Source organism: Oryx dammah, unplaced genomic scaffold, assembly GCF_014754425.2.
Source record: "Oryx dammah isolate SB20612 unplaced genomic scaffold, SCBI_Odam_1.1 HiC_scaffold_29, whole genome shotgun sequence".
NCBI classification, from domain to species: Eukaryota; Metazoa; Chordata; class Mammalia; order Artiodactyla; family Bovidae; genus Oryx; species Oryx dammah.
In genome coordinates this window covers 60,546,885-60,574,131 of record NW_024070213.1, presented here as the reverse complement: position 1 = coordinate 60,574,131, position 27,247 = coordinate 60,546,885, and the positions used below count along the sequence as shown (strand labels likewise).

The following is a 27,247-nucleotide window of genomic DNA, read 5'->3' as shown; positions in this document are numbered from 1 at the left end:
ATCCGCGCCCCGTAGGTCTTGTTTTGCTCAGCTCGCGCATCACACGTCTTCTCGCGGGTCCGGCTGTACCTGGCTGCTCCCGATTGGCTGAGGTAAGCCTTTCGCCCTTCCTAATTGGAAGCTGCGACTGAGAGTGCACGCCCTTTCCGTCGTAGAGTTTGGTTGAACCTGAGGCGCGGGGGAGAAGTGGGGAAACTGGAATTTCCCGCGGAGCTGCCGGCGCTTGCTCTCCCCCTACTCGTTTTAATTCCACGCGCTCCAAAATATCCGCCATGGAGAAATCTTGGTAATGACCTAATCCCCGTAAGCATCCCAGGAACACATCTGACCCCTGCCCTAATCCCTCCCCTCCCCGCCGCCGAGGGAGAATTATGGGTAATTGATTTTTCTGGTTCCCCCAGAGAATTCTGGGTAACTAGTTATTTCCTTCACGTCCCCCTACCCCCCGCCCCAACAGTGGGTAACTGGCCAGTCTTATTTTCCTCTAGCGAATCCTGGGTAGCATTGCAGAGGATTCTGGGAAACTGACTTACCTTGTTCTGCCCTTTCAACCGTCTACCCTTATCCCTAATTCTGGGAAACAAGCACTTTACCCCCCTCTACCTAACCCCTACCCACCCCACCCCCCCAGTTGCTGTTCCTGCCATTGATGGTTCAGGGATGAACCAGGCAAGTGAGCAGCCCTGAAGGAGGGTGAAAAGGAAGTCAAGGATTAAGTTAACTAGTGGGGTGCTGGGAGTTCAGAGTACCTTAGAGGAGAAAAGCAAGGGACAACACCTTCTCCCGCCTCTACCCCAGTGCCCATTCCCATCCTGCCTGTTTCATCCCCTGCCTTGTATTTTACATCTTCTGCCTGCCTTATCTCTGTCCTGCCAGTAAAACCTAGAACACACTCAATACAAGTACCTGGGCCTACCCGTGACTCAGCTCCCTCTTTCCCTTTGCAGGTCAGGATGTGCATTCTAGGTCCATTGATGTCCTGCTGAAGGTTGGGTCAGGCATCCAAAGGGGCTGTGGCAAGGGAGGGTGTGTGACAAGGGTCAGTCTGCTGCTATCGTCATCATCACCATCATGAACTTCGAGGGTCTGGACCCTGGACTGGCAGAGTATGCCCCAGCCATGCATTCTGCCCTGGATCCTGTCCTGGATGCCCACCTGAACCCGAGTCTGCTACAGAACGTGGAGCTGGACCCGGAGGGAGTGGCCCTAGAGGCTCTTCCAGTCCAGGAGTCAGTGCACATAATGGAAGGTGTCTACTCTGAGTTGCACAGTGTGGTGGCTGAAGTGGGTGTGCCTGTCTCCGTCTCCCACTTTGACTTGCACGAGGAGATGCTGTGGGTGGGAAGCCATGGGGTAAGAACTGTACCCCTTTCAAAGGGCTGAAAGGAGATTTTGGGGGTCTCTTACCTGGTTTTAGGCCAAGAACAACTGCTTTGCAAGGAGCCAGAACTGAGTTGAGGTGATGGAAGTAGCTGGGTCTCTAAAGCAAGCCAAGAGGAGGGGAAGGGGAGGGAGAAGGAGGGCATCATAGAATGCAGAGATGGATTACATAGGTGTTCTTATTCAGAGGGTATCCCACTTCTTCCACAATTTGTCCATTCCATGCTTTGATTAATCTTGATAACTGTAGCCATTCAGTTAGTTTATAGCCATCTGAATACACTCTCTAATGCTCTTCCTCTGTTTTCCATTTTTATAATTATGGGATGTTTTCTTTTTGACCATGTCAGCCGCTTTGTGGGATCTTAGTACCCCTGACCAGAGATCAAACCCAGGCCTGGGCAGTGAAAGCATGGAGTCCTAACCACTGGACGGGCAGGGAATTCCCTAATTACAGAATGTTTAACTCCTGTTTCTGCACATATTACATGGAATCATTTTGTCTTTGGCTGACTTTAATCTCTCTGGGAGCAGTTATCATTGTTAATTTCTAAAAATGTATCCATATTGCCAATATGCTCAGGAGCCCAAATATTTTGTAAGAAATAACATCATGTCTATGGTTTATTAATTTACCTTCCATAGGGTGTGAATTGTTTTTCTGTTGGAAAGAGTGAATTTTTTGGTAATACATTCATTTCAGTAGGCAGTGTCTACTACTAGACTAGGCTCGGGGAATAAAGCTTAATAAAACATAATCTTTGCCCTCAAGGAGGTCACAGGACAGTGCGGGAAAAAACCCAAGTATATGAATATAATTTTATGGCATTTTAAAAGAAACTAAAGTGTTTAACTTAATAATTATGAATTTGGGATATGAACTTAATAAATGTCAGTGTGAAAATACAAACTGGATGTTGGTGAGCAAAGAAGAGAATTAGAGGATCTCCAGAAGGAAATGACACCTGAGCTCTGTCTTGAGAGATGCGTAGGAGCCAGATGGAGAAGAGGGGGATATTCCATTTTGGCAAAAGCAATGGAATAAACAATGATTCCCAAGCTAGTACACAGCTTGGTGATTGCACAGTGCAGGAACTACAAGCAGGTAGGGTTTACTGAAATGGAAGATGAAGCTGAAGAGTTAGACTTTTCTTCAGCCAGTGTTTTTGAGCACCTTTTAGGTGCCAGACCCTGTTCTGAAATCTAGGTTTTGAATAAGCATTTTAAAAGGCAACAGAAATACATTTATGACATATCCTTAAGAAAAATAGAATCCCTAAGGAAAGTACTGTGGAGTTAGGGGGTTGAGGTATTGAAGGATGTGAGGTATTGCTGTTTTAGATGTATAGTCAAGGGAAGGGCTTTCCGATAAAGGCACACTTGAGACCTGGATGCAGGCCAGGATGTCCATTCCAGTCTCCCTGGAAGAAAGGGAAGGAACCATGCATTTGTCTGTAGGAGGACATTCTAGAAAGCCTTATAAGCTCTGTTAAAAGAGCCTGGACTTGATTCTTTAGTCCACTAAAGGTTTTTATCCAGAATGACAAGGTCCAGTTTGCATCTTAGGTGGAGTGCTTAGGTAGCAGTATAGAGTTTGATTTAAGGAGGATGGGACAGGACTCTGTGAGGTCAGTGCACGGAATTTTGTAGTAGTTCACCTAAAATGTGATGAAGCCCTGAATGAAGCACTGTAGAGATTTATACGTCAGAACAGATTTGGGAAGTATTTAGGAAGTTAAATGAAATTTAAGTCGACTACCAGTGACTTATTCCACTGGGTAGATCATGGTACCATAGGGAATACAGTTAAGAAGAATTGAAATGGGGGGAAATGGTGAGTTTGATTTAGGATGTAATGAGTTTGCGTTCTCATGGAATAGCTAAAGAGAGGCATGTGGTAGGTATTTGGATGTATAAGTCTGAAGCTTGAGGCAATGGTCTGGGCTAGGGGAAAAAATGAGGATTCATCCGGTTTAAGCTGAATGTTTAAACCTTAAGAGTAGGTAAAATTATCTAGGAAGACAAGTAGAGTGAGAAGATGGTGGGCTTGGAATAGTCATGTTTCAAGAGTGGTCATAAGGGTTGCACATAAGGAGAAGATATGAGCTAAGAGTCAGGAGAGAAACCAGGAGTGGATGATGTCATAGGAGCCAAGGGTGGCATGAGTTTCAGTCTCTCTGTTCCAGCCTGTGACCCACAGTACACATTTCCCAGATGGCTTGTAGAGATGAGGACTTGACTGTGGGACACAAGACTGCCACCTAGCCAGTGGAGGATTGGCCCTATGTCCCTAACCTTCTGAGTAGTGTTCTAACCAACTGAGCCATTACCTATTCAGCAGGGTCATTGTGAGGATAAAATGAGGTAGAGTTTATAAAAGTACTTTGTAAAGTATTAAATGAACGTAAGATAGTATTCTCAGTGTTTTTATCATAACATAAATATCTATATTTAAAGATACCGTATCATATCATATCATATAAGATTGGTGCCCAGCTTTATGCCTTAGTCACTGCTAGCCAGAAAGGCCAGGCAAGAATGGAGGAAAAACTGAGCAATGTCTAGTTCTCTGATTTGTATCTGGGATTAGCCTTGCCGCTCCACTCAGGGTGTCTCTCATCTTTTTGTCCACTGCAGGGCCATGCCACATCATTTTTTGGCCCAACTTTGGAGCGCTACTCATCATTTCAGGTCAATGGCAGTGATGACATCCGCCAGATCCAGAGCCTGGAGAATGGCATCCTTTTTCTTACCAAGAACAACCTCAAGTATATGGCCCGAGGGGGCCTCATTATATTTGATTACCTGTAAGTGGCTTCTTACCTCTGGACTGGGGAAGGGGATCCCTCACAGAGTGGGAAGGGTAAAGGATTGGAAACTTTGGCAACCCTGGCCCCTGAGCTTTTCATCTCCCACAGGCTGGATGAGAGTGAAGATATGCACAGCCTGTTGCTGACAGACAGCAGCACTCTGCTCATTGGTGGGCTGCAGAACCACATACTAGAGATTGACCTGAACACTGTCCAGGAGACTCAGAAGGTGCAAGCGGGACGCAGGCAGGGCCTGAGGTTATTGGGGGCAGTATAAACTGGAAATGCCTATGATGCGCATGTGACCTTTCTGTTCCTTTGGTCTGTGGGAAGAATCATTCTCACGGTTTCTCCTGCTTCCCTCACAGTACGCAGTTGAGACACCTGGAGTCACTATCATGAGACAGACGAATCGCTTCTTCTTCTGTGGCCACACATCTGGCAAGGTGAATGACTAAATTCCATTTTTCCTCCCACCTTAGGGCTCTGTTTCACCAGATATGTGATTGGGCTCTGTCTTTTACTCAATTCTGGGGCTCAGTAGTTGGGGAGGTGGGTGGAGTGAATTGAGTTCCTACTCAGCCATGTTATACTATGAGATTATCTTTGAGCCTGATATTTTCAGTGGTAAATGGTGTATCTTAGAGGCAAAGGGTAAACGAGTTCTCTTTGGGGTCCCTTCCAGCTTTTGGCTTCTCTTTTTGCTTTTTGTGTGCTTTAATTGCCTGTATTGTGGTGCTAGTGGTATAGAACCTGCCTGCCAGTTCAGGAGACATAAGAGATGTGGGTTCGATCCCTGGATCAGGAAGATCCCCTGGAGGAGGGCATGGTAGCCCACTCCAGTATTCTTGCCTGGAGAATCCCACGGACAGAGGAGCCTGGCAGGCTGCAGTCCATAGGGTCACAAAGAGTTGGGTGTGACTGCAGTGACCTAGCGCACACACATTGTAGAGCCTTAGTTCTTTTGGCAGGAACCTCACAGGGTTAGGTAGATGGTGGGTCCTATTCCTGATAACAGTGTTGGCAGATAACGAAGATCTCTCTTCTTCAGGTTTCTCTGCGAGATCTCCGTACTTTTAAGGTGGAACATGAGTTTGATGCCTTCTCAGGGAGCCTGTCGGATTTTGATGTGCATGGCAACCTGCTGGCCACCTGTGGCTTCTCCAGCCGCCTCACTGGTCTGGCCTGTGACCGTTTCCTCAAAGTTTATGATCTACGCATGATGCGTGCCATCACACCACTTCAGGTCCACGTGGATCCTGCCTTCTTACGCTTCATCCCTACATATACTTCTCGTCTTGCTATCATCTCCCAGTCAGGTATGAAGGGGATATAGGATGGGATAAGAGTCGATGAGTGAAAAAGGGGGTCTAGGAGCGAGAAGGAGTGTACTCCCTGAAATTTCTTTGCTGGGGGAAAAGTAACCTTTCTAAGGGGTCTCGGGGTCTCACTTAGGTTTGGTAAGAGATTAGAGCTTTTATTTTCTCCCTGGATGTGAAGAACACATATGCAAAAAATACAGGTAAAGCAGGCAGACAACTAGAGAACTGGCCTCCAGTGGGTAGCAAACCTCCTTGTGATTTATGGGAGGCACCAGATGGTATTTCCTCTTATCTCTAGGCATGGATTTGGGGCCCATCTTTTCTTGATACCGGGGAAAAGGGTAGGAAGGGCATAACAAGATGGCTCCCTTTCACCTTCCAGGGCTCAGTGGGCTTCCTCCTCCCTCCTAGGGCAGTGCCAGTTTTGTGAGCCCACAGGCCTGGCCAACCCAGCAGACATCTTTCATGTGAATCCTGTGGGACCTCTGCTGATGACGTTTGACGTGTCAGCCAGCAAGCAGGCCCTCGCTTTTGGGGATTCTGAGGGCTGTGTGCACCTCTGGACTGATTCCCCTGAGCCTTCCTTCAACCCGTACTCCCGTGAGACCGAGTTTGCTTTGCCCTGTCTTGTGGACTCACTGCCGCCTCTGGACTGGAGCCAGGACCTACTGCCTCTTTCCCTCATCCCTGTCCCACTCACCGCTGACACGCTTCTCTCTGATTGGCCTGCTGCCAACTCTGCTCCAGCTCCCAGGTTGTACCTCACATCTGGGCCAAAAGGAGGGAGGGGGAAAGGGCCAGGAGTATCCAAGATACCAGGAGTCTCGGCAAGCCCTGTTATTATTCTACTTCTTTCCTGATTTTTGTCTACTCTTAGTATTTTTTTTTTTCTGGTCCCTTGGGGATTGGGAATTGGATGGGCAGACACCATAGCCTTCAAGCCCTAGAACTATACTACATTATAGGCGAGCACCCCCTGTGGATGCAGAGATTCTGCGCACCATGAAGAAGGTGGGCTTCATCGGCTATGCACCCAATCCCCGCACCAGGCTGCGAAATCAGGTTTGTTCAGAGGGGTGAGGGTCAGCCCCCGCCCCAGCCCATTGGTGTTTCTCCTTTGTCTTTAGTAATTCTCCCTAGTTTTTGTTTTTAGTTGGTCAACAAAGGTTTTTGAAGCCTACCGAATTGAAGGTATTATACTAGGTGTTAGGGTTTAGATACATAGGAGATAGGGTCCTTGCTCTTTAGAAGTTTAGCGTTTGGTTGTTGAAGATAAGACCTATCCATGGCAGAAGTTATTTATGCTCTATCGTTAAATGCTAAAGGAATGTTAGAAGCAGTCACTGCCAGAGCTGTTTAGAGAGAAAAGGGTACTCTGGGCTAGACTGGTCAGAAAGGGCAAACTCCACGAGGTGGGTGTTGAGCTGGAGGGATCAAAGACAGGTAAGTAGGTAGTAACGGGAGCCTTTCAGGATGAGAGAAGAGTGTTAGTAGAGGTCTCAGGAGGTCTAACTGACAGGGACCATGTTGGACCGGCTGTTAGTATTGGGAATCAATGAGAAATGAAGTTTGGAACAGGTCCGGTTGTGAAACCTTGTGCGTACCAGTGTACAGCGGAAGTGATGCACCAAAAAGGCCGTGCTGGGTGGGGGGGGGGTTAGCTCGGTGGCAGTGTGCTGGACTGAGTGGATGGGGCTGGGGGACCCACTGTGGAAGCATAGGCATTGTCCAGCTGTGATGAGGTAGGGTGATGGCAGTGGGAATGAAAAGGCAGCAGTGGATGCTGAAAACCCCATGAAATTATTAGGTTTGGGATTTGGTGATTACTTCAGTGTTGGAATAAAAGGTAGGAGGGACCAAAGATCATTATACATCCAACAAGGGTACCTCTTTTTAAAAACCCTAGATTCCTTACCGACTCAAGGAGTCTGACAGTGAATTTGACAGCTTCAGCCAGGTCACTGAGTCACCAATAGGGCGGGAAGAGGAGCCACATCTCCACATGGTCTCTAAGAAGTACCGCAAGGTGCTGGGGGATACCAAGGAAGGGGCCCTTTGGGATGTGGGGACAGGTTCCTGGTAAAGGGGGTCATCGGAGAAAGGATTGAAGGGCTCATTCAAGAAGCCTTTGCCTATCACTCTGGACTTGGGAAGGGTCTGGGGGAAGGTCATGGTAACTGCAAAGATTTAGGGGGCTCTGAGGACATCTTCATCTTGCTCAGACTATTTCTGCCTCAGGTGACCATCAAATACTCCAAGCTAGGGCTGGAGGACTTCGACTTCAAGCACTACAATAAGACGCTGTTTGCTGGATTGGAGCCCCACATCCCCAATGCCTACTGTAACTGCATGATCCAGGTAAGGCTGGGTATTCCCACGACTGGAAGATGGCTACTGCTTTTCTTCTTCTCTCTGGGCCCCTCAACCCCTCTTTTTCCAGGTCTCCCTAACCAAGTGGCCAAGTCCACTGTAGTCTCCTCTACCATTCTTTCCTGCCCCACAGCCTGCATGTCCCCCGCGAGCTCCGCTTCAGTGGACTCGTGCTTTGTGTTCTCCTCCATCTCTTAGCCTTCCCGCCGCGCTTTCTCCCTGTGCCAGTTGTCCGCATCAGATCTCTTGCTCTTCCCTCCAGGTGCTCTATTTCCTGGAGCCTGTGCGTTGTCTAATCCAGAACCACCTTTGCCAGAAGGAGTTCTGCCTGGCCTGCGAGCTGGGCTTCCTCTTCCACATGTTGGACCTCTCCCGAGGCGACCCCTGTCAGGTCAGTACCTGGAAACCTGGGACAGTAAAAGGGGAAAGGAGGGGGATAGTAGGCAGGATCATCTTGCCAGTAATCACAGAAGAGGAAATAACCCTTGTCCACCGACACACTTGTTGGATTCCAGGGCAGTAATTTTCTTCGAGCATTCCGCACCATTCCTGAGGCCTCAGCCCTCGGTCTGATTTTGGCTGACTCAGATGAGGCTTCCGGCAAGGGCAACCTGGCCAGGCTCATTCAAAGGTGGAACCGCTTCATTCTCACGCAACTTCATCAAGATTTGCAGGAGCTGGAAGTACCCCAGGCTTACCGAGGCGCTGGAGGCAGGTATGGAAAGGTTAAAGCCACCATGGCCGGCCCCTCTGTGACTAAAAGGGTATCCTGACTCCCTCAGTGTGCATATCTTGCCCTGTCCACTCTTAGCAGCTTTTGCTCATCGGGGGACTCTGTCATTGGGCAGCTGTTCAGCTGTGAGATGGAAAACTGCAGCCTCTGCCGCTGTGGCAGTGAGACTGTGCGCGCCTCATCCACACTGCTCTTCACGCTCTCTTACCCTGAGGGTAGCAACAGTGGTATACCCTGCAGCTGGGGTGGGGGTGGGGTGCTCCCCCAGGTATCCTGAAACATCAAGGAGAAGGGTGTTGGGGGGCTCACGATGGGGATAGGGAGGACCTGGAGTGAAGCATCCAGTTTCTCCTCAGATAAAACCGGGAAGAACTGTGACTTTGCTCAGGTGTTGAAGCGAAGCATCTGCCTGGAGCAGAATACACAGGCCTGGTGTGACAACTGTGAAAAGTACCAGCCCACGGTGAGTGGGTGCTTGCCCTGGGCCAGAGTCCTGCCACATGGGAGACTCAGCTGTGGTCTCATCTGGGACAGACTTAAGTCAGCACCGCCATCCAGAGAGCTCTAGTGGGTGGGAAAAACCCCAGCTGGAGGAAGCAGATCAGGCCTAAACTGTTCCTGTCCAGGTTTCTTTCCCTGTGGGCCTCTTGCCATTCCTTGTTTGTTTCATTCTCTCAGATCCAGACCCGCAACATCCGCCATCTGCCAGATATTCTTGTCATCAACTGTGAGGTGAACAGTTTGAAAGAAGCTGATTTCTGGAGGATGCAGGCTGAGGTCAGGACTTAGGTTGGAAATAGGGCTCTAGGAGCACTTTTTAGTTTTCTCCCTCTTTTAACCAGCATATGTTTTCTCCTTGTGTGCAGGTTGCCTTCAAGATGGCAATAAAGAAGCATAGTGGGGAAATCTCCAAGAATAAGGAGTTTGCTTTGGCTGATTGGTAGGTATTGTCTGTAGAGTGGTCAAAGGATTGAACTACCCAGTGGCCCCTCTTGTCACTGGTCAGATCTCCTTAGAACAAATTTCCAATTCTCCTGTCCTGATAGGAAGGAACTAGGCAGTCCAGAGGGCATGCTGATGTGTCCCTCCATTGAGGAGTTGAAGAATGTCTGGCTTCCTTTCTCCATTCAAATGAAGATGACCAAGAACAAAGGGCTGGATGTTTGCAATTGGACTGATGGGGATGAGATGCAGGTTGTTGAAAAACTGGGAAGAGGAGGGGGAATAAGGGAAAGAAGGTTGGGAAATTCCCTGGTGGTCCAGTGATTAGGACTCAGTGCTCTCACTGCCGGGGGCCCTGGGTTCAATTCCCTGGTCAGGGAACTAAAATCCCATAAGCCTTGCGGCACGACCAAAAAACAAAAGGGAGAGATGGGGCAGAAGCAGGGCAAGGGAAAGGTGGAACTTAGTATAGGGGAAGAAACAGAATAAGGCCTAGTATTCACCAGCTATGGGCTTTTCTAGAGTGACTCAGTTCAGTGCTGGGAGTCATAGCTGGGCTAGGATGGAAAGAACCCACCCTGGTCCCCTATCCCCATCCCCCAAGCTCCCTGTCCTCTATCCCCATTCCCCTTCCTTCCCCACCCTTAAACTTAGCTTAGCAGCCTGGGTACCCCCCTCACAGTGGGGCCCAGCCAGGGCAGAGGAGGAGCATGGTGTCTATGTGTATGACCTGATGGCAACTGTGGTACACATCCTGGACTCACGCACAGGGGGCAGCCTGGTGGCTCACATCAAAGTTGGAGAGACCTACCACCAGCGCAAGGAGGTGAGTGAGGTAATACAGGGCAGGGATATTCCTGGTGGTAGCCACAGGGGAATCCTAGTTCTGTCCTTATCTTGGGTCTGAGCCAGAATGCTCTAGCCATCACTTTGGCATCTTCTGTATCTCCACAGGGTGTTACCCACCAGCAGTGGTATCTCTTCAATGACTTTCTCATTGAACCTATCGATAAGGTTAGTTGTAACACATTCCATTCCCCCTTGCATCTCCTCTTTCCCTGGCATCCTCATCCTCAGTACCCAAGAGAATGCCAGGCAGATTCAGGAGGGAGGGATGGGTCCTCAATAGTAAAAAGCATTAGCAAAGCTAAATATAGCACCTGAGTCCTGTCTTCTCTCTGACTTGGGATAAAGGGGAAGAAAGGCATATATGTTGACCATTAGGTGCTTTTTCTTTTATAGCATGAAGCTGTGCAGTTTGACATGAATTGGAAAGTGCCTGCTATCCTTTATTACATTAAAAGGAATCTTAATTCCAAATACAACCTGAACAGTAAGTAGTATAGCATAGACCCAAGGGTGTGAGCAATAAGATTCATCTTCAGGAAGAGATCTGGAAAACAGCTTATTAGGATTGGCAACCAGTGTTAATATTTCCAGGGACAGTAGAGTGATTCTGCTCATCAGGCCTTAAATTTAGAAGCTGGGGATCCTTGAGGGTATGATGGGAAGAGGTGATGAGGGGTGATATCTGAAAATGGCTAAGGTTGATTTTGAGCTTATCTCCAAGTAAGGATCTCTTCTTTTGTGTGTGTGTGGTAATAAACTATATTATTCTGGACTTTCTTTTTTCTTTTTTTTCAATTCTGGATTTTCTGAGGTAAAGTCCAAAGTGAAAATCTCACTCCTTTCTGTTTTTTTTTTTTTTCTTAGCATATTTCTTGATAATTTTCTGATTTGACCTGTTCGTTGGCCTGTTCTGTTCATCAGACATGTTCTTTTTAGTCACATGCTTCGATTATTGGGATCACAGTGTAGACCCAGCCTGTAGTCAGCCACTCTGGTTTCCCTCCCCGGTCACTTCCCTCTCCTCAGCCATCTGTCTTCTGGATTCTCCCCTCCAGTTAAGAATCCTATTGAGGCAAATGTTCTGCTGGCTGAAGCCTCATTAGCACGGAAGCAGCGGAAAACACATACTACTTTTATTCCCCTGATGCTGAATGAGATGCCACAGGTTGGGGACTTGGTGGGCCTGGACGCTGAGTTTGTCACCCTTAATGAGGTAACCAAGACCAAAAGAGTGGGGTGTTAGGACATAACTCTGGGGATATCAGGAGTCACAAGCATTTCTCTGGTTTCCTTATGAACTCTTATACAGGAAGAAGCAGAGCTGCGCAGCGATGGCACCAAGTCTACTATCAAGCCAAGCCAGATGTCAGTGGCGAGGATTACCTGCGTTAGGGGCCAGGGACCCAATGAGGGTATCCCTTTCATTGATGACTACATCTCTACCCAGGAGCAGGTATTAGAATGTGAATGTGCAAATGTGACAGACCCTGTGCTTTTACAGAAGGCCCTAGAACCTGGGGACGAATGGCAGGGGGAACTGTGCATTTCGCTTCTTGTGGGACTTGACCTTTTCTGTATCCCTAGGTGGTGGATTACTTGACTCAGTACTCAGGGATAAAGCCAGGAGACCTTGATGCCAAGATTTCCTCTAAGCACCTCACAACTCTAAAGTCTACCTACTTAAAGCTTCGTTTTCTTATAGACATTGGAGTCAAGTTTGTGGGTCACGGTCTCCAAAAGGACTTCCGGGTCATCAACCTCATGGTTCGTGCAGGGCTCTTTTAAGAGTCTGTCTTTGTGTGGGCTCCCCAGGGTATACACTGTGTTTCAGGAAAATGGGAAATCATGGATCCCCTGCGTTCAGTCTCCCACTCTTTTATCCCTGGCAGGTGCCCAAGGACCAAGTCCTTGACACTGTTTATCTGTTTCACATGCCCCGGAAACGGATGATTTCCCTGCGATTCCTCGCTTGGTACTTTCTGGGTGAGTTCCTCTGCCTCGTACATCCTCATGTGCAGCAAGAGCATGAAAGTGTGTGAGAGGCCAAGGGGAATAGGGATAACCCTGAATTACTGGTGAGAGTTACAGGTGGATGTAATTGGCTTCGGTATTCCTTTTGTGCACTAGGGATGGTGTTTGGCTCTTTCCCTTAAAGGAAGTCAGGGATTTTTTGTTGTTTATCGATAGTGGGAATGTAAGTAGAGGACATGTTCTTACCTTCCTTTGCTAGGTCCCAAACCATTCCACCTCTGCTTCCCCTAGACCTGAAGATTCAAGGGGAGACCCATGACAGTATTGAGGATGCCCGCACAGCCCTTCAGCTTTACCGAAAGTATCTGGAACTAAGCAAAAATGGCACTGAGCCTGAGTCCTTCCACAAAGTTCTCAAGGGCCTTTACGAGAAAGGCCGGAAGATGGACTGGAAGGTGCCTGAGCCTGAGGGCCAGACAAGTCCCAAGAGTAAGGCCTGGGATGGGGCAGGGGAAACTGGTCTGGGTGGGTTGTGAAGATTATAGCCACCATAAGAAGAACAATGAAAGTGAAAGTGAAGTCGTTCAGTCATGTCCGGCTCCTCTGTCCATGGGATTCTCAGGCAAGAATACTAGAGTGGATTGCCGTTTTTTTCCTTTGCCAAATAAGAACAATGGTTATGTTAAAACAGTACCACCCCAGCCTTCTGTTTGTAATAGAAAGCACTTAATGGTTTACAAAGCACTTATTCCTTCCAATATTCAGTGAAATCAGAAATCAGTTTTATTATTGAAGCTCTCTATTGGTCCTAACCTTCTCTTTCCCAATTCTAAAAAGTTTGGGGGAGGTCCATGCCTTCTTTTCTCCTGCATTGTTCCTTCATAGGAAGTGTCTGGGTGCTTTTTCTCCTGACTCGCCTTAGGAGTCACTGCTCTTGGTTTTGTCTCTGACAGGTGCAGCTGTCTTCTCTTCAGTGCTGGCACTCTGACCTCAAGCTCTCCCAACGAACAGCTCCCTCCCTTTGGTGTTCTGTGCCCCAGAACTGGGAGATGAGCTCCCAAGTTGGCTATACCCTGTCTACTTCCAGAACTGGACTTGCTCAGGGTCTACAGATGGTGCTATTAATAGAACTGGAATGCAGCAGGATTGTTGCAAAAGGTCTAGGAGCCAGGTTACTTTTTCATCCTTTGCAAAATAGTGCGCCAGAAACAGCCTAGAATTGATGGAAAGTAATTTGTGTTCTTAATAATTATCCTGGGTAGTTAATACACAGGTAAAGAAGCTCCTGGAACCAAAACGCTCAGTTCCTACTGAAGTCCTGGACACTGATAGGATACAACAGTAACTCAAGACCTAGCCTAAGTCTGGCTGCTTGAGGGTTGCCCAGAGGGGCCAGCATATAGAGTCTGGTGGTCCCAGCAAACCAGTGTTGCCAACATCATCATTGCCAAAAGGGCCTTTGGGTCCTAGACAGCTTGGCTGCTGGCTTCACTCCTGCTGACAGCTGAGAAACATCTGTCTTCCATCCACTCTCCTGTCCCAAGTTTTGTTTTCTTGCTATTTTTTTAAAATTCTGTTTTAAATTGCATGTTTTGTAAAATAAAAACAAAAATATTATTGAGTGTCATCTATTTCATTAGAAATACCTGCACGTGGGGTTCTCTGACTTCAGCCTCCTCTCCTTTGTTGGCTTTTTATTGGGTTGGCCAAGAAATTCCTTCAGCTTTTGAGTAAAAATAAAGGACACATTTTTCATTTTCACCAATAACTTGGTTGAACAGCACATCCACCATTTTGTTTCACTACCTTCTGCCATTTTTCAAGCAACTCCATAATTCCATTTTCCCAAAACTTTTCATCTTTTTGAGCAAAGAACTGTTCCAGGTGCCTTGTACAGTCTTCGAGAGAATTGAAATTTTTTTCACTAAGAGAATTTTGTAAAGACCAAAATTAATGGAAATCCAAAGGTGCACTGTCTGGTGAATACAACAGATGCATCGGAACTTCCCAGCCAAGCTGGAACAGTTTTTGCCTGGTCATCAAAGCCTTGCATTATCCTAATGGAAGACTATGTTTTTTCTGTTAATTCAGGACACTTTTCATTGAGTGCTGCTGTCAGTTGGTCTAACTGGGAGCAGTACTTGCTGGAATTGTTTGGTTTTCTGGAAGGAGCTCATAATAGAGAACTCCCCATCCCACACAACTTCACCTTTTTTGTATATGCCAGCCTTTGGTGTAGTTGGTGGTGATTCATTTTGCTTGTGCTATGATCTTTTTTGTGTCACGTTATTGTACAGTATTCATTTTTCATTGCTCATCACAATTTGTGGTAAAAACAAGGTTTTGGAACTTCCCTCGTGGTCCAGTGGGTAAGACTGTGTGCCCACTGCAAGGGGCGCAGGTTTGATCCCTGGCCAGGGAAGTTCTGCATGCCTCCAAGTGTGGCCAAAATAAAGAATACAGAACGTTTTCGTTAGGGTTAGTAGAGAATTGCATGTGGAAATACAGCCAAGAAGGTGATGTTTTGGGTTTTTTTTTTTCCACTTAACAAATGTGGAAACCAAACAACAAAACATAACCAAGCTGGTGCAAATTATTTTCAACGTCTGATTTGGATTCTTTTAAAAAATCTCTTCACTGATTCGGATATTTTGAGTTTGTCAGCTGTCTTCCCTCGCGGTATAACATTGATTGTTCTCAATGTCTTGATTGATTGCTATCAACCTCAACTGGCCTACCCAACCGAGGAGCATCCTCCAGCAAGAAGTCTCCAGCCAGGATCTTTGCAAACCACTTTTGACACATTTCATCAATCACAGCACCTTCTCCATACACAACACACATCTTTTTGCATTTCAGTTGCATTTTTTTTCTTTCTTGAAATAATAAAGCAATATGCCAAAAATGTTGCTTTTTTCTTTCATCTTAAATAGTAAAATGGCTACACAAAAATTAACCAATTTTGCTAAGCTAAGTATTTTTAGTGCATGCTGATATGACAACTGTCACAATCTAACAAAATTGCTTCGAATGAAGTTAAAGACAACTAAGCAGGAAATGGCAACCCACTCCAGTACTCTTGCCTAGAAAATCCCATGGATGGAGGAGCCTGGTGCAGGCTACTGCCCATAGGGTCGCAAAGAGTCGGACACGACTGAGCGACTTTACTTTCACTTTCACTTTCAAGCACTACTACAGACATCTTACATGAAAAAAACCAAAGGAACTCTTTTGGAAACCCAATATTACAACTGGAAAAAAACTAAGTCAAAGTCTCACCCAGAAATGAAGATAAAATTCTCAAGTCCAAAATTCAGGATATTGAAGAAGTATATAATTCCTGGGCAGTTAGGCCTTTGGTGTCGCTGCCTAAAACCCTAGGGTCGGATTCTTTTAAGAGGTACAGTATGGTTTCCCCGTTTTGTGTAAAACATGAGTTGGAGAAACTGACAAACTACAAGTCCCAGGAACCTTAAAACCTGTAGCTACTAACAAAGTATCAGTGTGGTGATGTGGTGCTTCCTGGGAGATGTAGTTTCCCAGGTATTAAAACCAGGGATTCTCACTGGCTAGCCGCATACCTTTCTTTTAGAAGGTCCGAGCCCACCTAGATTGGCGTGTGTGAGCCTGACCGCCTCCGCGCACGACGTCAGGCTCTGACCCTGCTTCAAGCCACTCCTATTCTTCGGCTGACCTCTGATGGTCACGTGGAGCTCCTCGCCACGCAAGTCTGGGTCCTGCGATCCACCGGGGTCCTTGCTGTCTGGGAGCCGCTCCTAAGCTGCCTGTTCGCGCGAGAGTTTGGAGGGGCGGGTTTGGGGGTCGGTCTCTGGTGTGGGACGCGTACTGTAGCGCCTCTGAGCCCTGCCTAGGAATCCACTTAGGACTCGAGGAGCTGGCTCAGGCAGTCACCGGGGCACCCCGTGTCTGGAGCGCGCAAGAGCGCTCTGGAGAAGCCTGGACAGCCCCGCTCCCCCGCAGCCAGGTGCTAGGGTCGGGAGCTAAAGTGAGAGTTCGGCTGTCTTCCAGTGCCTGGGCCACGGCGGCGGCCCTGGGAGCAGAGGTGGGATGGATCCGAGTGGCACTGAGGGTCGGGGTTGGACTGGAGCGAAGGCAGTGGTGGGGTCTTTACAAAAGGGGCTGGTGCGCACGGAGGAATAGCTTATTGGATGGAGGTGGGGATGCAGCAGTCTTCGGTGCTGGGTCCAAATAGGCCCTAGTTATTGAGTGCTCTTCTCGCCAGCCAGCCACCTCGCTACCTCTTAGCCAGAATCAGCTACTCGCCTTGCCAGCAGCTCCTCTGTGCCTGTCGTCCTTGCTTAATCCCAGCCACCAACCCACGGCTGCCACATAGCCCTGTGATCCTAGGCAGCCACCGCTTAAGTACCAACATCTGAGGGCTCACCTGTCGACGTAGTATCTGGAACTAAGACCCAAGTCCCAAGCTCACTCTCTCACCCACTGCCCCGGGGCCTCCGGGACATCGAGCGCCGGAACAGAGGAGCCCCTTTGTGTCCAGGCCATTTCCTGGAAAGTAGAGTCAGATCACACTGAGGCCTTTGTAGGCTGGGAATGAGGTATGGGGAGGGGTGGTGGTGGCGGGGATTAGAGGCTGACTGGGTGTCGTGGCGGGCGGGGCGGGGCGGGGGAATGGAGTAGAAGTCTCACACCTATTCTTTAAACCCAGGTGGAGCAACCCCATTGCATCAAAGATGAAAGGCTGGGGTTGGCTGGCCCTGCTTCTGGGGGCCCTGTTGGGAACTGCCTGGGCCCGGAGGAGCCAGGATCTACACTGTGGAGGTAAAGGCACAGAAGAAGAAATGGGAGGAAGCAGGGTGGGATGGGGAAGATAGAGCCTTGGAGAGGATGGGAGCCAAGGCCTGAGAGAAGGATGAGTGGAAGCCCTTAGGTTGATTCCTTTCTCCCCCTCCCCCCTTGCATCAGCTTGCAGGGCTCTGGTGGATGAACTTGAGTGGGAAATTGCCCAGGTGGATCCCAAGAAGACCATTCAGATGGGCTCTTTCCGAATCAATCCAGATGGCAGCCAGTCAGTGGTGGAGGTAATTTGACTGTTCCCTCAAATAGCTCACTCTAACTTTGAATGAGAACTCAACTAATGAGATATCTAAAAGATTGGGCTGTTTCATTGGAAGAGGCTGAAGGCTTGTATCCCATACATTTGCTTCCCTGGCTCCCTAATACCCCAGAAATCCTAATACTTTGTAGAAGTTGTTAGCAGACAGAGAACCTTTTCCATATCAGCCCCCTTTTCCATATCCTTAATCCATGTGACTTGTGTTTTCACTATGACAGTATGGTATACATACATTCATTCATTTAAAAATATATATAGGTCTTATCTATATATTTAGGAAATTTGTTTTAGTAGAGAACATAATACACAGAGACAGAAAGCTGTACCTAGTGAGTATTTGGGAAATGTTAAGGTTATGATGCTTTTGAAATGCTTTAATAGTTATCTTCAAAGCCTACACTATCTGACTGAAGCAACTTAGTGTGCATGCAACTGTCTGATGCTCTCGTTTTAAGGGCAGGTATTAGCCTCATTTTAATACCAAAAAAAATAAATAACCTTACAGCCATAAGAATTAAAGAAATTCAAAGGAAGAGAACACATAGTGACCAGGGTTAATCAAAGAGGTCATTTATCTATAATTTGGAAAGACACCTATTTTATTTTTTAGGCTTGTATAATGAGGTAAAATAAGATCACATATTTGAATGGACTTTGTTCTTTAGTTGCTAAGTTGTATCTGACTCTGCGACCCCATGGACTGTGGCCCTCCAGGCTCCTCTGTCCATGGGATTTCCCAGACAAGAACACTGGAGTAGGTTGCCATTTCCTTCTCCAGGGAATCTTCCCGACCCAGGGATTGAACCCAGGTCTCCTGCATTGGCAGGCAGATTCTTTACCACTGAGCCACTAGGACTTCAGAATTACACAAATCATAATGGTTTTAAATTGGAGAAGGCTTTTTAGAGAAGGTTGATCAAGCTAGATGTGGAAGGAAAAGTAAGGGTATGAATTATTAATGTACAGAGGTAGAAGAATATGACCCAAGGCTGAGGACATTTCTAGGTGCCTTATGCTCGCTCAGAGGCCCACCTCACAGAGCTGCTAGAGGAGGTATGCGACCGGATGAAGGAGTACGGGGAACAGATCGACCCTTCCACGCACCGCAAGAACTATGTACGTGTTGTGGGCCGGAATGGAGAATCCAGTGAACTGGACCTACAGGGCATTCGAATTGACTCAGACATCAGTGGCACCCTCAAGTTCGCGGTGAGCTATGGGAATGGGTAGCTGGTCCTTGAAAATTAGGGGAGTTATTGGAGAGCCCAGGTGGAAAGTTGGGTTCATGTCCTCCTCCTCCTCTCTGGAGGTGGAGACCAGAGGCTTCCCCTTGCGGCTTCTCTCACTCCTTTCTCCCTTGGGTTGACAGTGTGAGAGCATTGTGGAGGAGTACGAGGATGAACTCATTGAATTCTTTTCCCGAGAGGCTGACAATGTTAAAGACAAACTTTGCAGTAAGCGAACAGGTAAGCTACTGTCACTTTTCCTCCCGTCCTCCCATCTCTGTGGAACCTGGCACATTCTCCAGCGTGTGTCCCACTCGCTGTCCTCCAGCACCCCCCTGGCACCGCCTCCTCCAGCCTAATCTATGAAGTTAGCTTAAGAGTTACTTATGGCTTAGGGACTTGGGTTGGTCCTCTCCATTCTCTTCCTGTCAGCTTTCAGAATTTGTGGCTCCCTCACCTGAGATACATAGGGCTGAGAGGATGATGGAAGAGTTTGTCATTTTAAAGTCTATGCTGGGGGGTGGGGGAATTCCCTGGTGGGCCAGTGGTTAGGACTCTGCACTTCCACTGCCGTGGGCATGGGTTGGATCCCTGGTCAGGAATTAAGACCCCACATGCCTCGAGGTGTGGCAAAAAAAAAAAAAAAAGCATATGATCTGAAAAATGGCGGTCGGTGTGTGTCAATTTGTTTTGGGGTATTTTCTTGATAGTGGCATATATCAGCGTGAGAGTGGCGTTTTCTTTGAGACTGTCATGTGCTATTTGCAGATCTATGTGACCATGCCCTGCACATATCGCATGATGAGCTGTGAACCATTGGAGCGGCTCAGACTGACAAGCTTGATGGATCACCCCCAGGAGGGGAAGAGGGTAGCAATGCCTTTTATATTATGTTTTTACTGAAATGAACTGAAAAAATATGAAACCAAAAGTATGAACTGTGTTGTCTTTTCATGCCCAGAATTAGGCCCTTTCATTAGGCTTGAAAATAGGAGATTCCAGACAGGAAGAAAAAAAGGGAAGGAAAGGAAAAGCTTTGGGAATTGTATAGTGCTAAGGTAGAAGGGCAGGAGGAGAAGGGGACAACAGAGGATGAGATGGTAGGATGGCATCACAGACTCAATGGACATGGGTTTGGGTGAACTCTAGGAGTTGATGATGGACAGGGAGGCCCAGTGTGCTGCGGTTTATGGCGTCACAGAGTCGGACACGACTGAGTGACTGAACTGAACTGAACTGAAGGTAGAAGGAGCCTGAACCATAATTCTTTTGTCATCTGAAATTCCTGATGGACTAACAAACTAGATAAGCATTTATTCTGTGCTTACTCAATATAATGTGTCTAGAGTCTAATTACGGAGAGGGCAGTGGCACCCCACTCCAGTACTCTTGCCTGGAGAATCCCATGGATGGAGGAGCCTGGTAGGCTGCAGTCCATGGGGTCGCAAAGAGTCGGACACGACTGAGCGACTTCACTTTCACTTTTCACTTTCATTCACTGGAGAAGGAAATGGCACCCCACTCCAGAGTTCTTGCCTGGAGAATCCCAGGGACGGGGGAGCCTGGTGGGCTGCCGTCTATGGGGTCGCACAGAGTCAGACACGACTGAAGCGACTTAGCAGCAGCAGCAGAGTCTAATTATTGTGAGAAGAGGAAACTCTATGCATAAGCTAGGGAACATGAGTAAGTGGGTAGTGTACAGGGCTTCCCTGGTGGCTCAGCGGTAGAGAATCCACCTACAGTGCAGGAGCTGCCGGAGATGTGGGTCGAGTCCCTGGGTCGGGAAGATCGCCTGGAGGAGGGCACGGCACCCCACTCCAGTCCTCTTGCCTGGAGAATCCCATGGACAGAGGAGCCCGGCAGGCTACAGTCCATGGGGTCACAAAGAGTTGGACATGACTGAAGGGACTTAGCATGCATGCATGCTTTCATGGTAGTATAGGATTCTGGAAATTAGTTGTATTCATACTGATGAAATATAAGATAGAGCACACTGCTGAAGGAAATGGATTTTTTTACCCTCTGTACCCTTCCAGATGGAGGTATCAGCAAGAGCAGACAGGAAAGGGCAAATGGATGTGATCATCTAGCTGACAAGTAAGGGCTTTGTCAGATAGGGAGAGATGAGGTAAGGAATGTTATTGAAGGAAAGGTCTTGCTTTCAGATTCCATGCCAACAGCAACATGTCATCTCCATCCCTAGTTATGGCCAATGTAGATTATAAGTACACTGCAGTGTGGACTACACACACTTTCTGTGCGTAGAGATTCTGTCCTGGGACACAAGATGAAAATGTAAAGGATACTTCTTTGAGGCGCTTCTAAAACACCCTGATCCGGAAGTGTGGCTGTCTCAGGGTTTGGAATGGAACATCTGTCCCAGGGAGAAACACCTGTTACTAAGGTTTATTACATTTCAAAGACTTTTAAAAAATTATTTATTGGCTGTGCAGGGTCTTAGTTGTGGGAACTTTTACCTGCAGCATGTGGGATCTAGTTCCCTGACCAGGGATTGAAACTGGGTACCTAGCATTGAGATCTCAGAGTCTTAGCCACTAGACCACCAGGGAAGGCTCCATTTCAAAGACTTTTTAAACTAAGCACTTTAGAATCTAAGGGCCCTTGGAGGTCATAGATACCCCCAAGGTCATCTTGCAGGTTCACTTCTGCAGATGAAGTAACTGATTTTACAGATAAAGAAACTGAGGCCCACAGAAACCACAGGTCTTCAAGTTCTGTATTTAGTGGCAAAACCAAATCTATAAGCTAATGTTCCCAAGTGTCAACTGATCTAATATAGCTGTGAAGTAGCTTCTGTGTTAATTCTTTTTTTCCCCTCTTCATACCTTGCACTAAGCCTGGCACATGGAATGAACATGTTCAGCAAAGCTTTCTTGTACCAGAAATCCCTATGAAATCTAACTAGCTCAGAGCAAGCACCCTGTACTAGTTGGCAACTAAATTCAGGGTCAAGTGCTCACTCTTTCTCTCATCAGTCATAAGAAATGTATCCATCAAATCACTTTTCCAGCTGTCACTGCTAAGCGTTATGTCTTCTGTGATGCAGGTGAATAATGCTCACATGCTTCATTCCCCTATGAGTATACCCAGGGTTCTGTCCATCATCTGCTTGCAGCCTGAAAAGTTCTTACTCTTCCACCAGAAAGTTTCTCTGAAACATAAGTGAGAGTACTCTTATGGGGAACTCAAAACTCTTCTAATTTACACACAAAAAAAGATATTTACAAATTTAAATAAATAAAACAAGTTACTTGTGATGTGCCTCATTAGTTTGTCAAGGTACAGCTGTTAAGAATGTTCCCAGACCAAGAGTTTGCCGCTGGTACGCAGGCATGTATCTTATATAGGAAAGAGTGGACCTTATCATCCTTGACTTGATCCTCAGAAGGTTAGGAGGATATATTTTGCTTATCTCTCAATTCATACCACAGGTTAACACAAGGAATCCATGAATTTTTCTGAACCTTTCTGGAGGCTACTAAAATTATTCTAGCCTAGTATTTGGTAGAGCATATACTCAACCCTGGCCTTCCCTGGTGGCTCAAACAGCAAACAATCTGCCTGCAATGTAGAAGACTGGGGTTTGATCCCTGAGTTGGAAAGATCCCTGGAGAAGGAAATGGCAACCCATTCCAGTATTCTTGCCTGGAGAATTCCATGGACAGAGGAACCTGGTAGGCTGCAGTCCAGGGGGTCGAAAAAAGAGCTGGACACGATTGTGTGCCTCACACTTTGACTTTGCACTTTCATTCTCAACCTCGTATATATGGTTACACCCTAAATTTTACATGCCTTCTAAATGAGTTTATCAGAAAAATGTTAGCATTTAATGAAACATTCCCAAAGACAGTGTGATAGCCTTGTTTCTTTTGTTTTTGGTTTGGTGAAGCTTACGGGATTTTAAGAAGACTCTTGAGAGCCCCTTGGACAGCAGGGAGATCTAACCAGTCCATCCTAACGGAAATCAGTCCTGAATGTTCATTGCAAGGACTGTGCTGAAGCTGAAACTCCAGTACTTTGGCCACCTGATACGAAGAACTGATTCATTTGAAAAGACCCTGATGCCAGGAAAGATTGAAGGCAGGAGGAGAAGGGGACGACAGAGGATGAGATGGTTGGATGGCATCACCGACTCAATGGACATGAGTTTGAGTAAGCTCCGGGAGTTGGTGATGGACAGGGAAGCCTGCCATACTGCAGTCCATGGGGTCGCAAAGAGTTGGACATGACTGAGCGACTGAACTGAACTGAACTGATCGAGTTTTAGTTCCCCAACCAAACTCAGGCACTTGGCAGTAACTGGACTGCCAGGGAATTCCCAAAGACAGTGTTAAATGAGATCCAGGGTGACTAGGAAAATGTATTATGTGAAAATCTATGTTTTAGAGGATTTTTTTTTTTTTTGCTGTAAAAGCATTCTGAGCAGGAACAAAAATCCTTTAAATATAAGACAAAAATGAATAATAAGGGAAAAAGAAATATCTTACTCACATAACACACTTATTTAATCTTTATAACTCTAAGAAATACTAGATATTACTCCCATTTTGCAGATGCAGAAAACAAGCTCAAAGAGGGGTACGGTAGCCAAGGCTTCATCCCTAGTGATCACCTTATGCCTAGGCCAGTGGAGTCTTCATATAGTCCCCAGTGGCTCTCTAAAGCAGTACTTCTTTTATTTGTTTGAAAACTACCTTCAAGTTTGAATGCAAGCCCTCTGAATCTAATAATGCACAGTGAAAAAGCACTGTATCCACTTTTCAGCCTTTTTCCAGCCTGATTATTCCTTGTAAGAAGCCCATTCTATTCCCCTGGTCTTTTTAGGTGCTGTTTGTCTCTCCTACCTTTATTACCTGTATTCTGGGAAGGTCATCATTTATCATATATTTCAGGTATGAGTGTACAACGGTTTTACAGGATGGATGAGACTATAGTTCTTTATCTCTTTGTTTAGTTCCCCAACCAGGGATCAAACCTCTGCCCCCTCCATTGGAAGTGTGGAGTCCTAATTACTGAACCCCAGGGAATTCCCTATAGTTCTTATCTTTTAAAATATCTTTAAACATACCACTGAGCTACTGTGCTCAAGAGACAGTTAACAATGACTCAAAGTCCCCTTTCTGAGTTGCAGCTGATAATATACAGTCATCATCAGACAAACAATATAGCTTAGTAGCTACAAGACAAGCTTCTGGAGTGAGGCAGAACACTCCAGAATTTAGGCCTGAATTCCAGCAGTTCCAATTACAAGCTATGGTCCTGAGTGGGATGCTTTATCTAAACCTTGGGCTCCTCCTATGTAAAGATGCTACTATTACCTACATCCCTTAGAGTTGTGAGGATCAATTAAGGTAATGCATGTACCGCATTTATACAGTATCTGGAAATAGTAAGTACTCAACAAATTTTAGTTATTACCTATTAAATAAAGGAGTTTGGTTTCAGTTCAGTTGCTCAGTTGTGTCCAACTCTTTGTGACCCTATGCACTGTAACACACCAGGCTTCCCTGTCCATCACCAATTCCTGGAGCTTGCTCAAACTCGTCCATTGAGTCAGTGATGCCATCCGACCATCTCATCGTCTGTTGTCCTTTCTCCTGCCTTCAATCTTTCCCAGCATCAGGGTCTTTTCCAATGAGTCAGTTCTTCCCATCAGGTGGCCAAAGTATTGGAGTTTCAGCTTCAGCATCAGTCCTACCAATGAATATTCAGGCCTGATTTCCTTTAGGATGGACTGGTTGGATCTCCTTGCAGACTCTTGAGGGACTTTCAAGAGTCTTCAACACCACAGTTCAAAAGCATCAATTCTTCAGCGCTCAGATTTCTTTATGGTCCACCTCTCACATCCATAAGTGACTACTGGAAAAACCATAGCTTTGACTATACAGACCTTTGTTGATGAAGTAATGTCTCTGCTTTTTAATATGCTGTCTAGGTTTGTCACAGCTTTTCTTCCAAGGAGGAAACATCTTTTAATTTCATGGCTGCAGTCACCATCTGCAGCGCTTTTTGGAGCCCAAGAAAATAAAGTCTGTCACTTGTTTCTCATCTATTTTCCATGAAGTGATGGGACCGGATGCCATGATCTTAGTTTTTTGAATGTTGAGTTTTAAGCCAACTTTTTCACTCCCCTTTTTCCCTTTCATCAAGAGGCTCTTTAGATCCTCTGCGTTCTGCCATAAGGGTGGTGTCATCTTCATATCTGAGGTTGTTGATATTTCTCCCTGCAATCTTGATTCCAGCTTGTGCTTTATCCAGTCCAGCGTTTCTCATGATGTACTCTGCATATAAGTTAAATAAGCAGGATGACAATATACAGCCTTGACGTAGTCCTTTCCGGTTTGGAACCAGTCTGTTCTACGTCTGGTCCTAACTGTTGCTTCTTAACCTGCATACAGATTTCTCAGGAGACAGGTAAGGTGTTCTGGTATTCCCATATCTTAAAGAATTTTCCACAGTTTGTTGTGATCCACACAGTCAAAGGCTTTAGCATAGTCAATGAAGCAGAAGTAGATGTTTTTCTGCAGTTTGGTTTCCTGATGAATTTTTAGGGTGCATTCTTCTACTTATCCTTGGCCACCAGAGGGCACTATTGCCCTTGTCTATTTTAAAGAGGTCATTCCCAAGGTCAAGATGACCTCAATTCTCAGTCTTCTCTCCCTTGTCCCCTCCAGTTTTTTCAAACACTTAGCTGTATTTGGTCCTATAATTCACTTGGCTGCTTTATTCATGCTAATCCTTCTCCTTTAACTTTTTTCCCCAACCTCCCCAAATAGCTTCAGAGAAAAGACTCTAAGCCAGTTCCTGGAAAATACCGTTCAGTCCCTTTGATCCCTGGGTTTTCCCACTGATCTTATAGCAATGGATGTCAGGACTGAACAACCTCAAAATGAGTCTGTTGCAGGAAGGTGGACTGTTTCCAGGGCCTGAAAAGTGTCTCTTGTCTAATATTCAGAAATGAATTGTCTGAGGAGACACACGTGCTGACAAAGCAAGAGACTGTATTGGGAATGGGCACCTGGGTGGAGAGCAGTGGGGTAAGGGAGCCCAGGAGAACTGCTCTGCCACGTGGCTCAGAGTGTCGGGTCTTATAGTGATGGGGTTAGTTTCTGGCTTGTCTTTGGACAATCATTCTGACTCAGGGTTCATCTTGGTGGCACACGCATTGCTCAGCCAAGATGGATGCCAGGGAGAAGGATTCTGGGAGGGGGTAGGACATGTGGTTTCTCCTCTTAACCTTTCCTGAACTCTTCTGGTTGGTGGTGGCTTATTAGTTCCATGTTCCTTAGTAAGACCTGTCATAAAATAACTCACGCAAATAGTTACTATGGTGCCTGGCCAGGGTGGGCAGTTTCAGCCAGTGTGTTTCCCCTAACAAGTCCATAAAGGCCTCATGACACTAGGCTCCAGGACACTGTAAGCATTATTGTTCCCCACCCTTCCTCTCATCATGAGAGTTCCAGAACAGGTTACCCTCATGGCCACTCAGTAATATCCCTTTGGCAGCCTCACCCTAAGAATGCCTTCTGTCTGTTGGGGCACTGGAGTTCAGTCCTCTGGTCTGCAGGCTAGTCTCTGTGGATGATTAACCAGAGAGAAGAAACCAGGTCAAACTATTCTAGGGTTAGGAGGAAATCCTCTGTGAGATGCTAAATTGGGAGCAAGTATTGATCAGTGGAGCTTTGAAGTCACCGAGGAGATAGCTAAGTTCAGTGCTCCTCTGGGGCACTATTTATGAAGTTTCTTCGTAGGATCTGATCCCCATGCCAAAGAAGCATTGCTTGGTAGGTGTAAAGCTAAGTATAAAGAAACCTGGCAAGAGAAAATGACTTTTCTTTCTCTTTCCAAGCTCAAGCTATAAACTAGGTTCTTTATCAATGGGATCTAGCTAAACTTGGCTTAGATGATACTGAGACCTCTGAACTTTGTTACTTCTATGTAAGGAGATAAAAGGACTGTTCATCTGGGGTGTAGGTCAGTTCCTCTCTGCCCTTGGGTCAAGGACAGTGATAGCTTATTGAGGTAGAAAGGTTCTAAGTTTTTGTCTACCCCAGTGCCATGGTTCATTTAACAGTCTCTGGGGAGCACAGGATAAGAGTATATAGAAGACCGCCAAGTAAGTGTAAAGGCCCAGAGGCCCTATGAGAGTAACAGGAGTGATGCAACAAAACAGGAGGTGATTTTGGGTGAAGGATTGTTCTGCAGCTCCTGATCTTTTGGTTATATGTGGTGTGGACTGGTTGTGTGGGGTTATATGACTGGAGTGGTAATGAGACTAACGCCCAGGACCCAGAGGCTCTGGAGCACTCTGGAAGCCCTCACGTTAAGGGGGCCTTTGCAGGAGTTGCTTTGTCTGATACTTTCAGATGGTAAAGAATCGGCCTGCGATGCAGGAGACCTGGGTTCTGATCCCTGGGTCAGGAAGATCCCCTGAGAAGAGAATGACAACCCACTCCAGTATTCTTGCCTGGAAAATTCCATGGACAGAGGAGCCTGGCGGACTATAGTCCATAAAGTCACAAAGAGTA

General features: G+C 46.6%; 3 protein-coding genes across 8 annotated transcripts in view; 2 read left to right on the top strand and 1 right to left on the bottom strand.

Moving 5' to 3' along the window:
* Nucleotides 1–27,247, bottom strand: part of IL23A (interleukin 23 subunit alpha) — a 33,701-nt gene that overhangs the window by 5,454 nt on the left and 1,000 nt on the right. Inside the window, exons 2-3 of the transcript XR_005719666.1 lie at nucleotides 1,408–1,480; nucleotides 907–1,011 (exon numbers count right to left, since the gene is read on the bottom strand). The gene's annotated coding sequence lies outside the window, so the exon portion shown is untranslated. The remainder of the gene's footprint in view (nucleotides 1–906; nucleotides 1,012–1,407; nucleotides 1,481–27,247) is intronic.
* On the top strand, nucleotides 144–13,994 carry PAN2 (poly(A) specific ribonuclease subunit PAN2). 6 transcript variants are annotated; one of them, XR_005719665.1, is made up of 26 exons: nucleotides 144–286; nucleotides 948–1,353; nucleotides 4,018–4,187; nucleotides 4,299–4,419; nucleotides 4,559–4,636; nucleotides 5,242–5,509; nucleotides 5,924–6,266; nucleotides 6,478–6,574; nucleotides 7,419–7,538; nucleotides 7,751–7,870; nucleotides 8,145–8,273; nucleotides 8,398–8,597; nucleotides 8,694–8,830; nucleotides 8,972–9,078; nucleotides 9,294–9,392; nucleotides 9,482–9,555; nucleotides 9,662–9,809; nucleotides 10,240–10,392; nucleotides 10,512–10,571; nucleotides 10,800–10,890; nucleotides 11,462–11,619; nucleotides 11,716–11,859; nucleotides 11,991–12,170; nucleotides 12,296–12,389; nucleotides 12,637–12,866; nucleotides 13,331–13,994. XR_005719665.1 is itself a non-coding variant. In XM_040232944.1 (26 exons), exons 2-26 carry the CDS (start codon nucleotides 1,072–1,074, stop codon nucleotides 13,363–13,365), a joined length of 3,603 nt encoding a protein of 1,200 aa, XP_040088878.1. In that variant the 5' UTR covers nucleotides 145–286; nucleotides 948–1,071; the 3' UTR covers nucleotides 13,366–13,994. The 6 variants fall into 6 exon arrangements, 5 of the variants coding, with proteins under 5 accessions (XP_040088878.1, XP_040088879.1, XP_040088877.1 ...); XM_040232944.1 differs by having other exon boundaries at nucleotides 145–286; nucleotides 8,697–8,830; nucleotides 12,669–12,866; XM_040232945.1 differs by having other exon boundaries at nucleotides 145–286; nucleotides 10,240–10,383; nucleotides 12,669–12,866.
* CNPY2 (canopy FGF signaling regulator 2) lies at nucleotides 15,796–19,636 on the top strand. The gene is made up of 6 exons (XM_040232958.1): nucleotides 15,796–16,440; nucleotides 17,065–17,177; nucleotides 17,322–17,437; nucleotides 18,478–18,681; nucleotides 18,842–18,938; nucleotides 19,467–19,636. Exons 2-6 carry the CDS (start codon nucleotides 17,090–17,092, stop codon nucleotides 19,508–19,510), a joined length of 549 nt encoding a protein of 182 aa, XP_040088892.1. The 5' UTR covers nucleotides 15,796–16,440; nucleotides 17,065–17,089; the 3' UTR covers nucleotides 19,511–19,636.